At 53.2% G+C, this 14,594-nt stretch overlaps 1 protein-coding gene across 1 annotated transcript; it reads right to left on the bottom strand.

Moving 5' to 3' along the window:
- Nucleotides 1-4,246: 4,246 nt before the first annotated feature.
- Nucleotides 4,247-10,563, bottom strand: NYAP1 (neuronal tyrosine phosphorylated phosphoinositide-3-kinase adaptor 1). Its single transcript, XM_036279942.1, has 6 exons — nucleotides 10,464-10,563; nucleotides 8,748-9,103; nucleotides 6,751-8,274; nucleotides 5,652-5,867; nucleotides 5,347-5,456; nucleotides 4,247-4,801 (listed from the first exon to the last, which is right to left on the bottom strand). Exons 1-6 carry the CDS (start codon nucleotides 10,529-10,531, stop codon nucleotides 4,544-4,546), a joined length of 2,532 nt encoding a protein of 843 aa, XP_036135835.1. The 5' UTR covers nucleotides 10,532-10,563; the 3' UTR covers nucleotides 4,247-4,543.
- Nucleotides 10,564-14,594: the final 4,031 nt, after the last annotated feature.

Below are 14,594 nucleotides of genomic sequence, written 5' to 3'. Positions count from 1 at the left end.
CATGAAGCAGGATCCAAGACCGGCCAATCCTATGGTTAAGCAACTGGCAACAGCTTGGGTGGGCCTGAAAGCTGGGTGGGCCTGAGAGCTGGGTGGGGTGGGGCGGGGCCTCAGGGAATCAGCAGGGCAGGGCTACCAGTGTGAGCCAGGTTGCTGGAGTCCCAGATATGACTGCTATCTGCCGCCCCAGGGAAGGGCTCACCAAAGGAACAAAGGCCTCTGACAGCATGTTTGTCCCGGAGAAAGCCCCCTTTCAGCCCTCACTCCAGTGCCAAACAGCTCAGTTCTTCCCTGTGTGTCTCTGGTGCCCCTCGAGCTGCCTCCCCTCCAAGCTTAGAGGGAGACAGTCCAATAAGTCTGTGTGCAGGGCCCTTTAAGAGGAGCTGCCTGGGGCTTCAGCCGCCTCAGCCTCCCTGAGCCTCAGTTCCCGCTGGTTTTTCCAGCCAGAAGTTATGGGGACTTCTCTTCCTGGCACTGGAACCCTGAGTGGGGACCTGGTGTGGGACGGGGACCCCTCAGTCCTCAGGGAGGACCTTCCCAGACGAGGTGCCCTCCTGACTTTTATCCGCCACACGTGGGTGTGGGACCAGCCCGTCGCGCCTCCCCCACTCCTACCGGTCTCGATGTGGCTGCTGCTTTAATTTTGTAGTTGTAGGACTTTCATTCAGCTTGATTTCAGGCAGTTTTGAATGATGGTTGTTCTGTAGTTTAGTTGTAACTTTGATGTGGTTGTGGGAGGACGCGATACCGCATTTACCTACCAGCCATCTTGACCGGAAGTCTACACATTCCTTGTTAAAGTTACTCCTATTTTATTATTTATGTTGTTCTTATAAATGGGATATTTTCTTCCATTAATTTTCTAACTAATTATTATAAAGCTGTTGAGCCCTGGCCAGGTTGCTCAGTTGGTTGGAGCATCGTCCTGTACTCCAAAAGGCTGCAGGTTCGATCCCCTGTGGTCAGGGTGCGTGGAGGGGTGGGGCAGCTGGTTGATGTTTCTCTCTCTAAGCGATGTTTCTCTCTCTCTCTCTCTCTCAAATCAATAAACATATCCTCAGGTGAGGATTAAATAAAAAAGCTATTGAAACCCTGGCCAGTTGTTCAGTGGTTAGAGTGCCGACCTGAGGTCCAGAGAGACCAGGGTTTGGTTCCCGCTAAGGGCTTGTACCTTGGTTGCAGTCTGTCCCTGGCCCTGGTTGGTCATGCGGGTGGCAGCCACTCGATGTATCCCTTTCATGTTGATGTCTCTCTCTCTCTTTTTTTTTCTCTCTCTCTCTCTCCCTCCCACTCTATCTGAACAAAAAACGAAAAAATGTTCTCAGGTGAGGATAAAAAAAAAAAGCTACTGAAAACCCTGTAATTTTCCACAACATGGATGGACCTTGAGGGCATGATGCTATGTGAACTAAGTCAGACAAATACCATATAAACTCACTTATATGTAGAATCTAAGATAAAAGCAGGAAACTGAACTCAGAGAGAGAGAGAGAGGAGATTGGTGTTGAAAGGGGAAAAATGAGTAAAGGTGGTTAAAAGGTACATACTTTCACCTGGCCAGTGTGGCTCAGTGGTTGAGCATCGACCCATCCACCAAGAGGTCACCAGTTCGATTACTGGTCAGGGCACATGCCCAGGTTGTGGGCCCAATCTTCAGTGAGGGGGATGCAGGAGGCGGCCAATCGATGTTCTCTCTCTTCAATGTTTCTCTCTCCCTCTCCCTCTCCCTTCTCTCTCTCTAAAATCAATACAGAACAACAACAACAAAACTTTAAAACATACATACTTTCAGTTATAAGATAAATAAGTCCTGGGGATATAATGTACAGCATGATGGCTATAGTTAAAACTGCTATATTGCATGTTTGAAAGTTGCTTAGAGAGGAGACCTTAAAAGTTCTCATCACACACAAAAACTATTTGTAACTATGTATGTGATGGATGTTAATTAAATTTGTGATAATTTCACAATATATACATTTATCAATCATTATGCATCCACCTAAAACTAATACAATGTTATATGTCAATTACATCTCAAAACTTTTTTTAAAGCTATTCTTTGCTTATATTTTGTTCTTAACTCTTATTTCTATCCACATCCTTTCTTACAGTGCTCAGTCTTGGCCTTGAGTACTGTATCTATGTTGATGACTCCTAATGTGCAATCTTGTCACCTCTCTCAAACTATCATCATTTTAACTTGGTGTTTCCTAAATTTCAAAAATTCTCATACCACTGCCATGTTTCATGTTCTATATACCACCTGTATCATTATTTATTTGCTTAATATTTTTCTTTAAACTCATTAAAAATTATCTTACCTTATATAATTATATCCATGAAATAATAAGAAGTCTAATGTGCTGGTTATTATTTCTCTAATATGAATGAAAATAAACACAATTCTATTAAATTTTTTTTTTTAAATGTTCTTCTCCATACTGTTTATAAACATCTCTTATATCATCCACCACATTTTTTGAAACTCTTTTCTAGCTGGTCACAAACCTTTCAACTTGAATTTTCACCATTGCTTCAAATTCATTGATCTTCCCTCAAAGTCCTCTTAACCCCACTTTCCTTGCTGTCAGGTGATCATTTCCCCAATCACATAAGCTCCAAACTTGGGCTTGGAAGATGCTCTCTCCCCCCACCCCCATTCATTGTCTCTTGCCCTCCATTCTCCCAGACATTCTCTTCATCCTCCTCCCTGGTGATACATCACCTCCCAGGATTTCTCTGGATTCCTTCCCCAGGGCCAGCATGTTGCTTTGAGGCCCATCTTTCTGAACCAGCTTCATCATGGTTGACTGTGCATTGTTGCTTTCTGTTTAATTAATTAATTAATTAATTTATTTATTTATTGATCCTCACCTGAGGATAAGTTTTTTTTAGCTATTGATTTTAAAGAGAGAGAAAGGAAGAGAGAGAGAAACATGGATCAGTTGCCTCCTACATGCACCTGACTCGGGATGAAACCTGAAACCTAGACATGTGCCCTGACTGGCAATCAAACCTACAACCTTTTGGTTTCTATCTCTCCCTCTCCCTTCTCTCTCTCAAATCAATAAAGAACAACAACAACAAAAAACTTTAAAACATACATACTTTCAGTTATAAGATAAATAAGTCCTGGGGATATAATGTATAGCATGATGATGTACAGGGTGATGCTCCAACCAACTGAGCCACCCTACCAGGGTTGCCCTCTGTGTTATTTAAACACACTTCCTGCCACCAACACCCATCTTCTACTGTTCTGCAGACAATCACACTATGACTTTGGAACTTTTCTTTCTTCCCATGCTCATCCAAACATTATTTGTCCTGATCTACTCACTTTTCAGGAAGCTTTCTCAGATGATTCCAACCCTCTCCCTCTCTTACTCCTGGAGCAATGTCTAGTGTCAGCTCAGGTAGTTCATCTCCCTGGGTAGATTATAGCTGCTTGAGGACAAGCTTTAGTTTGAATATTCCTTCTGCATTGGCACATTGTCAAGCACACGTCAGATGCTCCATAAATACTTGTTGGGTCACTGCATGGTGGTATTCCTAAACACTTAACCTCAAACTCCACTCGTCTCAGTTGCCACAGACTCTCAACCCTCCCTGCACAACCTTCAACTCCCATAAACCAAGGGTCAGAGGGAAAAGGAAACAAATGTAAGAAAGGCAGAGCACACTGAAATTTAAGAAGCCAGTTCTAGGATCATTAGTCTTTTAATATATTATTCTGAAAGAAAGGAATTAAAAAAAAATTCCTGACATCTCTTCTGATTTTTTAAAATTTAAATAAATACCCTGCCCTCCCCCCACCCGCTCAAATGTCCCTCCTTCCCCATCATCCCACCCATCCCTGGTGCCAGATCCTCACTCCAGAGCTAAATAAGATGCCTGTTTCAAAGCAGGCCACATTCACTACCAAATTCTGGCAACTTGTAAATACTGTAAATGAGACTGCTGCCCTCCAGACCAATCCCTAGCTTTGGGGCAGGCGTAGATAGTGTGCCTTTAGGCTTTGTGGGGAGTGCAAACTTGGTTCCTTTTCATTGCTCATGACTCCCCACTCCCTGTTCAGGAGTAGGTCAGAGGGCCCAAAATTGCCCTCTAGACTAAAATAAATAAAATAAATATGCCCTCCCCAATTCCCGACTCTATAAGAGCTCCTTCACCTCTCATTCTCTAGTCCTCTTCTTCAATTGACCCATCCCTCTTCCTCCCCAACCCTTCCCTCCACCCCCATGCTAACCTCTGGCTTGGCCTCTGCCCTCTCAGGAGGGGTCTACCATGCTCAGTGGGGAGAGCAGCGAGGACCTCACTCCCAGCTCCAAGCAAATCCTCCTCCAAATTTCTGGGGTGCTGCTAGTGCCCCAACCCCAATGGGCCTTGCAGACTCCCCGTCTCCGGGGGTTAGGATGGAGGGCAGGGGTTCTTCCTGGCTCTCTCTCACCTGATCCTTCAAGTGTCCCTCTTTCAAGGCAAGTCTCTTGGAGAGCCCCGCTCTGCTCCCCAGTCCTGGTGCCCGGGCCTCCCGCCCTCCTCAAATGGCAGTGTCCCAGAGGACAGTATGCTGCCGGCGGCAAGGCGGGGTGCCGGACTTTCGGGGCTCCGGCCCCCGCCTCCAGCTGGGGAGGATGGGCATGCTCTCCTGCTTGCAGAGGCCCCGGTCCGGGCGGTGGCGCGCCTTGATCTCCTTGCACACGCAGCGTTTGCGCTCGATCACCTCCAGCAGCTTGCCATCCCGCTCTCGGGCAGGCTGGGGCGGCAAGGGCAGAGGCAGCGGCAGTGAAGGGTGGGTCTGTGGCCCTTCCTCCCCGCCGCCGGCGGGACAGGGGGAGAAAGGAAGAATGAGGGTCAAGGACCCGAGTGACGGGGCCCTGTCCCCATCATGGAGACTAGTGTCTTCTCCCAGAAACAAGTGCTCTCTTGACCCTGTCCTCTCCCCTTGGCTGGGGGCACCGATGGGAACAGAAATACAGCCCTTGCACCCTTTACCCAGTTATGCGCCCTGGTGCCAGGCTGGGCCTGTCTCACCCTGAGGAAGGGGCACCTTTTAAAAACTTGTCTTCCTACTAGGATGCATTTTCCCAGTGGCCCCCCCAGAGGGGAGCCTTTTCATAATGCACAAAGGTGCACTGTCTGCCAGTTGTGGCCCTGTCTGGCTTGCCCATCATAAGTAGCCTCTTTCCAGGACCCTTCCCAGACTCCCCCCAACCCAGGCCTCTACCAGGACCCTATAAGTCTGTGCCAGGCCCCAGTCTGACCTCATGCCTTTCTTTCCACATTCTGGCCTTCTCTATGTGTTCCTTCACAAATAAAACCCAAACTAATATTCCTCCTCACCTGGCTTGGGACATCCCGGGGCTGACTGCAGGGCCGGGGGTTGTGGAGCGCGGCCTGCCGGACTCCAGAGGTGGAGGCAGAGCGCCCCAGGCGGTAACCTCCAGTGAAGTCTGAGGAGGAAAAAGTGAGGGAAGGGGACTTCAGGTCTCCCACCCCCAAGTTTCCTGAGGACAGCCCCTTCCCCGCTGCCCCCTGCCCCATCAGAGGTATAAAGGGAATGTAGATGTGGTATTAGGGTGTAAGCCCCTGGACAATTCCCCCCAGCCCACCCCATCAGTGTACAGTGTGCCAGGGCCAGGTGTCACCTCCATTTCGGTGGCAGGCCGGAAAGGTCTGGCAGGGTGTGGGCAGCGCCGAACGACTCCCTCCTCGGTCCCCTCCATGGTGGATCCTGGCCAGCAGGCCCTCTGCCCCCTGGCTCCTCACTGGGATCCCTGATGTCACAGGACCCCTGTCCTCACGCTCCACCTTGACTGGACCCTCAGCACTGCCATTCCAGGCCCGGGCATTGTCCTCAACCTCTGCTGGGATGACAAGAACTCAGTGCCTGTATGTGGAAGGGGTCTTGCTATTTCCCCAGCTCCACACACCACAGCATGGGTGGACCAGAAGTAACTGCCCCTTTGCAGGTCACAGCTGGGAAGGGAGGGGCCCTACTTCACACTCCTCCAGCACATTCACACAGGAGGGACCCCAGCACTGCTACCTTCCATTGCAATCATTGGTACCATCCCTGGGCTGAGATCATAGATGTTTACTGCTTCCAAACCCTTTTCTCTGGCAGAGGAGTCTACCCTATCCCAGCTTTAGCTTCTGAGCCCCTCCAGCCCCAGATAGGGGTAGAATGGCCACCCCTGGAAACAGACCAGGGGCCCTATCTCCAGGAGGGGGAGGAATCCTAAATCCTGAGCCAGAAAGTGTGTGGGGGTGGGGGGTGGGGGTAGGAATTGTTGGAGGAAGGGCTGTGAACTAAGCTCATCTCTGAGTGGGCCTGGCAGAGCATTGCGTTGCCAGGCAACAGCAGGGGCCTCCCTCTCCTCTCCCTGGTCTGGATGAGTTGCCATGGTAACAGCTGGGAGGCAGCTGTGTTTAGCTCCTAGTATGCACACACTCTCACACACACCCCTGCAGCCCAGCAAAGGGAGGGGCAGGGAGTACAGCGGAATGGGGCAGAACGAGGTGGCTGCTCTGGGGGCCAGCTTCCACCTCCCTAGCCCAGATATTCCTGCCCTTCAGCACACACTTAAGAACCCCACTCCTTTAGTCCTGCATACCCCATCCCTCTGGTCTCCCAGAACTCTTCCCAGTTCAGGACAATGGGCCATGGCTTCCAAATAACTTTTCCAAGGCCTCCCCTAAATCACCATGGACATCCCCACCCCTCCCGATCTTCCTTTCACTCACTGTCCAGCTCTTTTGCCTTCCTCCCTCCATACAGGACCTTCCGTTGCAGAGCCCAGCCTGCCCCAAATGTTGCGGCACCCATCTCCTCTTCTTCCTCTTCTGGTGTCCCTGCACTGGCGATGACGTGGGCACAGGAGATACTGGCAAAGGCACCCCCATCCGTCCCTTGCTCTTGCAGCTGGATCTTGACCATGGGGGATGGGCCTCCCATTCCACAGCCCTTATTCAGCACCCCCCCAGCCTTGAGGCTTTCATAGGCAGGGGGTCTCTTAAGCCCAGCTGTTGAGGCTGGGTAAGTCCAGAGAGGGGTCAGGGGGCCTGCAGTTGGGTCCGGAAGGCTGTGTGGGGAGGCCAGGCAGCCCCGGTGGTGGAGAACCCCAGCTGCTGTGCCCATGGCTCCGCTGTGGGGACTGGACTTCCCAGGTACAGGGGGCCTTGAGCTGGTGCACAGCATCCCATGGAGGACTGAGATCTCCTTCTCTGTCTTTGGCTCCCCAGCACCCAAGGGAGGCCCAGCTGGCAGGACGGAGTGGGTGGTCACCTTGACTGCTGAGTACACCATGGTATAAGACACTGCCTTGTCCTTGGGGGGTCCGGGAAGCAAGGTGGCCTGGGCAGGAGGGGCTGCCGGCGCCCCTGCCGCCTTGGGGCAGATCATGCTGTGGGAATTGGGGAGCTCCCGCTCTCCCCGAGGCTGGCCAGAGCCCTGGGGTGGCAGCGGTGTTGAGTGGCTCCGGGCCCGGCCCGAGGGTCCCAGCAGCAGCAAGTTGGCAGCAGGAGGCGGAGGTGGTAGGGGAGGCGTCTCCCGCTCTCGCTCTCGGGCAGGCACTTGGGGAGCTGGGGTGGAGCCCACGGGCTCCTTGGAGTGGCAGAGGACTGGTAGCCTCGAGACCCCATCGCCAGGGGTTCGGGAAGCAGACTTGGCTTGGGGGAAGGCCAGAAGTGGAGGACGATGTTGGAGGAGGTTAGGGAAGGGTGGGGGGATTTCACAAGGAGTGGTCTTGGTGGGTGTCCCATCCCTGCGGCTTGGAAGGGCTGAGGCTGGACGATGGTGGGTGTGGGGCTGGAGGGCATGAGGCTGGTGTGGCAAGGAGGTAGCAGTCAGCAGAGGGGCTCCATTGGCCCGGCCTTCCCCTGCCTCCTCGAGCAGCGGATATTTCATCTCCTCATATATGGCCTCACTCTCTTCTGAGTCTGAGTCAGTGCCAGCTGGAGGGGTCGGGCCCCCACTCCCATGAGGGGGCCCAGTCAGGCCCCCTCCACTTCTCCCTCCTCCCCTGAAGACGTCCCCCACCATCTCAATATACACTGGCTCTTCTTCTTGGGAACCCACCTCAGGGTCCCCAGTGATGCAGGACCCTCTATTGAGGCGCTGAAGGGGCAGGATCCCCCCTCGAGTAGAGGGGGCTGGGGGACAGGACTCATCAAAGGAGACAGAGAGCTGAGTGTTGGGACTTCGCCTGGGCTTCTGTGGAGGAACCTTCCGGCTAGATTCCCGGCCCTCTGGGGCTGGCTTCTGTGAGCCTGGGAAAAATGGGAAAGAAACAAATAAACTGGGGAAGGGAATGAGGAGACCCTTTCTGACCTCTTGACCCATCTACAAGGACCCAGCTGCCTCTTCATTTTGCCTACATCCCTCAATTTATAGCTCCAGTGGGTTCCTACTACAAGTCAGCCCTCAGTCTTTTTACATTACACCCCACAGGGGAACTCTTCAGAATCTGAAGCTCCCACCCTAAATTCTCTCCCACCTTCGTGTACTTCCAAGGACATGGCACCCCTTTCCCAAGATTAAACTTTTCAGGAAGCTTCCCCTGTCCTTAAATAATTCATCTCAAGCCCTTCCATAAAGGAACCTGCCCCTCCCCATCTCTCTGAGAATGAAATCTTCCACTTCCTCGGTTCTTCCCTGAATGAACCCTCCCAGCAGGCCTCCCCTGGCCTGGAATGGATCCTCTCAGTTCCTGCTCCCTCTGGGAGGGTTGGGGGTATCTCACCTGCCTTCTTGCTAGGAGGCGTCTCTGCCCCAGACCCTGCCATGCTGAGTTTGGTGCTGGGGTGTCTCCGAGGCTTGGCCGGGGGTCTTCGTGTGCTGCTGTCCTCAGTGAGACCCCCACCGCCTCCCCCAGGCCCACTACCCACACTGTCCATGCTGCCCACCGAGTGGCAGGAGAGGGAGCGTGGGGCCATGGCGCTGCGGCAGGGGTGGGGAGTGTGCTCCTGGGAGGCGGGCATTGTCATGAAGCCCATCCTGAGGGAGCGGCGCAGAGAGGTGATGTCCCGCACACGGACCCCAGGCCCTGGGCCAGCCCCGGGCCCTACTGAGCCTGTAGGAGCCACCTCCTTACTGGAGCTGGGGAGAGAAGGTCAAAATGGAGTAGATGTTGGGGTTTGCAACCTGTGGTGTCCCAGGGAGGAAAAAGGGGGACGGGGTGGGGATGGGGGAAGCCTGAAGGTCCAGGGCACTAAACTAGAAGCTTCTGGCAGAATTTCTGGACTTTAAAAATGGGATGAGAGAAGGGGTGAGTATGTGCACAGGGGAGCATTCTAGAGCTGGCCAATCCCAGCTTGGGCATATCCAGCACAGAGCACACATGTGGACGGCTTCATACCATTGGCAGAGAGATGCAAACCCAGGCAGCACAGCCCTGCCTGGCTCACACACCACAGCTCTGCTCCTTTTCACTCACACTGGCCCACACCTAGCCTCTGGCCTTGCCCATGTGCAGCCTCAGTGGCCACACCACAACGTACCTCCTCTCCTGTACTCAGGCTGTACCATCACATCACCAGAGCAGCCTCCCCAGGAGCACCCCCTTACCCCTTTTCTTTCTTTCTCTCTCCTCAGTGCTATCCTTTCTCTGTCACCCTCCCAGGCTCACCCCCATTCCCTTTCACTGTCCCCTGATCTTCTGGGTGAGTAAAGGGTGGGGAGCGGAGGGTAGGAAAGAGGGGAGAACTGTGGGGTGGGCTTTCATTAAGGCCCTGTCTACTAACCCTTCATTAGGGAGAGATCGCTGTGGTGATAGCTCTTATTAATCTAATTAACAACAAGAATTAAACTCCAGTTGTGAGGAGGAAGGAGGGAGCAGGGAGATGGCTCTGACTCAGGCTCCAAGAGGCTGTGTCGTCAATGGGAGTGAAGAGAAGACAGCCAGATGAGAGAGGCCAGGCCCCAGATCCCAGGGATGGCAAGGAGAAAGAGCAAGCCCTTGCTCTTCTGCAGGGCCTACATGTCCCTCATCTCACACACACACACACAGCCCTACTACTTGGTCACTCACCTCCCCCAGCAGAGGCTGAGAGGGTACCAAATAAATCTTCTCTGGTGCCCCTCAAATGACCCCATCCCTGGATTGTGAGGGCAGCATGGCCTGCCCCTTCCAAGGTCAGATGACAGGGAGTCAAGAGCCAGCTCCAAATTGAGAGAAGACCACAGGTCAGAGGTGAGTTAGGAAGGAGTGACTTGGCTCCTGGGAATGGGGAAGAACCAACAGGGTGCTCCTAAACTGGATCCCCTAAAAGGGCAGGACAGGGGTTAGAGCCAGGAGCAGGGTGGGGACAAGGTATGTGCCTTTCCAGCAATTCTGTACAGACTCTGAGATCAGACTGATGACCAGGCTGTTGGACCCAGGAAGGGCAGAAGGGATGTGGTTCAGACAGGCAGAGGCAGAAGTAGGCAGGTGAGGGGGCATTCCAGGACGCAGCCTTACCTCCTCTTGGCCTCCTCCTCCTTGTGCTGCCTCCACTCCAGCTTGGTTTTTCGGTAGAGGAGGTTCATGTCGTGAGACAGGAGGTGGGGGCTGGGGGGCCCTGCTTAGCGCCACCAGGCCCGGAGGGTGGCCCTCCCTGGGTCCCGGATCCACTTGGTAGGGGGATGGGAAGGAAAAAAGAAAGATGTGGGGTGGGTGCGGGCCAGGAATGAGAGAGAGAGAGAGAGAGAGAGAGAGAGAGAGAAACAGAGACATGACTCCAGTCCTCAGAGAGAGAAAACAGATGGAGGAACACAAAAAACCCAACACCACCTCTAAGGACCCACAGACAGATAGACATAGATGGGCATTTGTCACACATCCTGACAAAGGTGTTCAGAGCCACAAATACACACTCTAGAGAGATCAGATCGACAGAGATTCTCATCCTGTAAATACATCCTGATCCACCAAACAGGCCCCACAAACACACATTCAGACACACAATCCATGGGGCCATAGACCCATATCTACTAACAGAGGACCAGACACACAGATCAGCATAGGTAAACACAACCTAGAAACAGTCAGACACACACAGACATAAACATTCGACACACCCACAGCACACACAGACCTCCAGACAAACACACACACAAATAGGCTGCACAGAACTGGACATTGCTACAGACAAGGAGTTATGCCCGGGCCTACTTGCGTACATTACACCCCACAGGGGAAGGGGGAGACAGTCAGATTCCCCACCCCATCTTTGGCCCTGAGGCTGGGAGGTTTCATGAGAGCTGGGATGCTGGAGAAAGGGTAGGGACACTCTGAGCTGGGCATCTACAATACTATCATCCAAATATCTCCATCCCCTGCCGTTCTCCCTTCCAGTTCTTCGCCTGGGCCCTGGCCTCGGTCCACCCCTCATACTGCGCCCTAGCTCCTCAGCGATGGTCTCCGCTTCCCTCACTGATGGCCCAATAACCTTTTTCTTCCTTTAGCACCTAGGAGGCTCTCGGCTACCTTCTTCCAGTCCCCGCCCCTCAATCCCACCCCAGCGTCTTCAGTCTGGCCCCGTAGCTACCTTTTAAGCTGCGGCCTCCATACCTGCCTGGTTTCCCTTCCCCCAAACACACTCTCCTGCGCCTCAGCCTCACCTCTCCTCCCAGGCGCCCCTCCTCACTGCTGTCCTCTCCCTTCCCTGTCGGTTCCAAACCTGGCCGGCTTCATCCTCGTCTCCATCCAAGGGCCCCAGGTTCAGGGGCACCCCTCCCCTTCCCCTTGTCCTGCTATCCTGGGTTTCTCCGTCTCTAGCCCCGCCAATCCTCCCTGCCCCTGATTTCCCCCATTCCACCTCCCCGCACCAAGCCTCCCCAATTCCTACATCACCGTACCTGGCCAGCCGGGCGCCGGCCCCCCCATGCCGGGCTCCGCCCGAGCCGGAGGAGGGAGGAGGAGAGACAGAGAGACCGGGGGGGAAGCTGAGCTGGGTCCTGCCGCAGAGACAACCCCGCCTCCGGGTCCGCCCCCAGACCCGCCCCCGGCCCCAAACCCACCCTTCCACACCCTCCAAGGATGGAGGGGAGCGGCCGCCTAGCTGGGGTGGGAAGTAGGGGGGCCACGGAGTCCGCGGGGGGACTCGGAGAAGGGTCGTGGGGCCAGCCAGGCCCCGCTGTGGGGCGTCCGCTCCTCGCTGTCTCTCGCCCGTTGCCCGGCCGGGCCGTGCTCCTTTCGGTGACCAAGGTCCCCGCGGAGTGAAACAGGGCGCAGCGTGCAGTGATGCCCCCCAGCGGCAGCCGGGGGCTTGCAACCGCGCGCGTCCCATGTGCGCCAGGCGCTTCCCAGCTGCGCACCCCGCTTCGGGCCGGGGTGAGTCTGCGGCTGCGGAGCCCGGAGTGCAGTGAGGCGACGAGGCCGGCAGGGGGGGTCGCTTTCTGGGCCGAAGGGCTCTGAGTCCGGAGCGGGACCTTCGGCGTCTCTGCCCAGCAGGGGGCGTGCGCCACTGGCTGCACGCCATCTTCCCGCCGCCCCCCAGGTGCCGGGAGGGCTTCGTGCTGGCTCGCTTGGTGCTGGTCGTCTAGCCCTCCAGCCTCCCAGGCGCCTGGACCTTGTTTCACCTTCTGAGCTCAGTCTTCCGCCTGTCGGCTCCCGCGGCCTAAGCCATCTTCCTCGTAACCTTTGACTCGGCGGGCGGAGCCCGCTAGGACCTGAGCGCTCGGGATAGGTCTCTGACTATGGCCACCTTGGTCAAGGCCCGGTTCCGTCTCCATGGCCGCTCAGGAATGCGACCTCGCCTCCTTCCGCCATCACCTTTCTCATCAGCTCCATGAGAAATTCCTCCCTTGGAATTCCCTTTGGCTCAGGTTAGCTCAGTTCTACCTCAGTTCTACCCTTAACTGGCTGAAAAATGGACCCCCAAAAGATATACACACCCTAATCCCTGGAACATGTGAATGTTACTTTATATGGCAGTCTTTGTAGAAGTGCTGTGTGGCTTTGAGCAAATGGCACAACCTTTCTGAGAGATGTCTCATCTCACACCTACCTCAATAATGTTGGGGCAGTAAAGCAATGAATACAAATGTAAAGGGGCCTATACATTAAAGGGCTATTATAAATGCCCCCAAGAGAGGTAACACATTACAACACAACAATTTTTTCACTTTTACACCTTAGTGTAAATGAGTTTTTATTGGCTGATTCAACAAACATTTCTGCAGAGACCAATACCCTCTCAGGGACTGTAGACTCAGAGGAGTCCAAGATGATACTGAGGGTCTGAGGTGGTGGGACGGGTGAGTCTAAAGATGGGTTTTGAGTAGTCTGTAACTAGTCAGATTTGTAGAAAGAATCTGGGGGTGTAGCAGCAGGAATGTGTTTTGAATATTGCCAGAAGGAGAGAATTAGGGGGGAGGGGTTGGCTGTTGGACTTAAAGAGTTGGGAGGTCTCAGAACCTGGCTATGAAGGGAGAGAGGCAGGACTGCAGATGCATTTTAACAAAGAGATAAATGATACATGTGTAAACATGGGGATACAAGGGGCTTTGCATCATTTCATTTTTGCCTAATCCTAAATATTGGTTAAAAATTTACATGAGCTAAAGCTGAGGAAGGAGGGATGTCAGACAGCCCAGTGCTAGTCCCATTGCCACCTACCTAGCTCTGAGGCCTTGGGCAAATAACTGAATGCCCCTGAACCTCAGTTTCCTTAGCAGAAAAATTGGAACTCAAAATCCACCCCATCTCTGCCCAAGGCTGTTTGGGAATCTACCAGATAATTATGTGAAGAGAACAAATATGAGGAATTTTTAATATACTCGAGAATAGTTCCATTTGATCAAAATTAATTAGAATTAGTTTCTTTTTGAACCTAGGAGTGAAGGCAGAGGTGGCTTTTGCTAAAATAATTCCTCTTAGAATGTTGATTGGGGTGCCAAAAAAAGAGACAATGGCAGTTGGAGGTTTATTCTTTCATACCAAGCACATGGTTGGCCCTTAAAAAGTGTGTGTGTGCCCTGGCTGATTTGGCTCAGTGTTTGGAGCGACGGCCTGTGGTCCAGAGAAACCGGGGTTTGGTTCCGGCTAAGGGCGCGTACCTCGGTTGCAGTTAGTCCCTGGTCCTGGTTGGGTCGTGCGGGTGGCAACCACTCGATGTGTCCCTTTCACGTCGATGTTTCTCTCTTGTCCTCTCTCCCTCCCACTAAACCTGAACAAAAAATGGAAAAATGTCCTCAGGTGAGGATAAAAAAAAAGTGTGTGTGGATTCTCTATAGGGAGCAAGGGATGGGATGGGAGAAGTGGGACATGTGTGAGGTGGGACAGGGGTCCATGCTAGCACTTCATCCTCAGGTGCATTTGTGTGCGTGATTGTGTGTACATATATGATGTCATTTTTCTATATGGGGGCCAGGCAAGGACACATCTGAGTGTGTGGAATGTCTCAGCTCTACTACTGATACCCTTTCTGAACCTCCTGAGTCTCCATTTCCACATCTAAGAAGGGGAATAATATGATGTCTGGGATTTGGTTCAAATAATCCAGCACAGTACAACTCGAGGGTATGGATGAAACAAGACTGGCTATGAATTAATAATTGGTGAAACTGCATGCTGGGTACCTGGGAGTCCTTTATACCATTCTCTCTA

The sequence above is a fragment of the Molossus molossus genome, unplaced genomic scaffold (assembly GCF_014108415.1).
Source record: "Molossus molossus isolate mMolMol1 unplaced genomic scaffold, mMolMol1.p scaffold_m16_p_3, whole genome shotgun sequence".
NCBI lineage: Eukaryota > Metazoa > Chordata > Mammalia > Chiroptera > Molossidae > Molossus > Molossus molossus.
Note: the sequence above shows the minus strand (reverse complement) of the source record. Positions and strands in the feature narration are given on the sequence as shown.

Coding starts and splice junctions, on each gene's coding strand:
- NYAP1 (XM_036279942.1), bottom strand. CDS start 10,531: ATGAACCTCCTCTACCGAAAAACCAAGCTGGAGTGGAGGCAGCACAAG. Junction 5,457..5,651: donor GGCCTGCCACCGAAATGGAG/GTGACACCTGGC, acceptor TTTCCTCCTCAG/ACTTCACTGGAGGTTACCGC. Junction 4,802..5,346: donor CCCGGGATGTCCCAAGCCAG/GTGAGGAGGAAT, acceptor GAAGGGCCACAG/ACCCACCCTTCACTGCCGCT.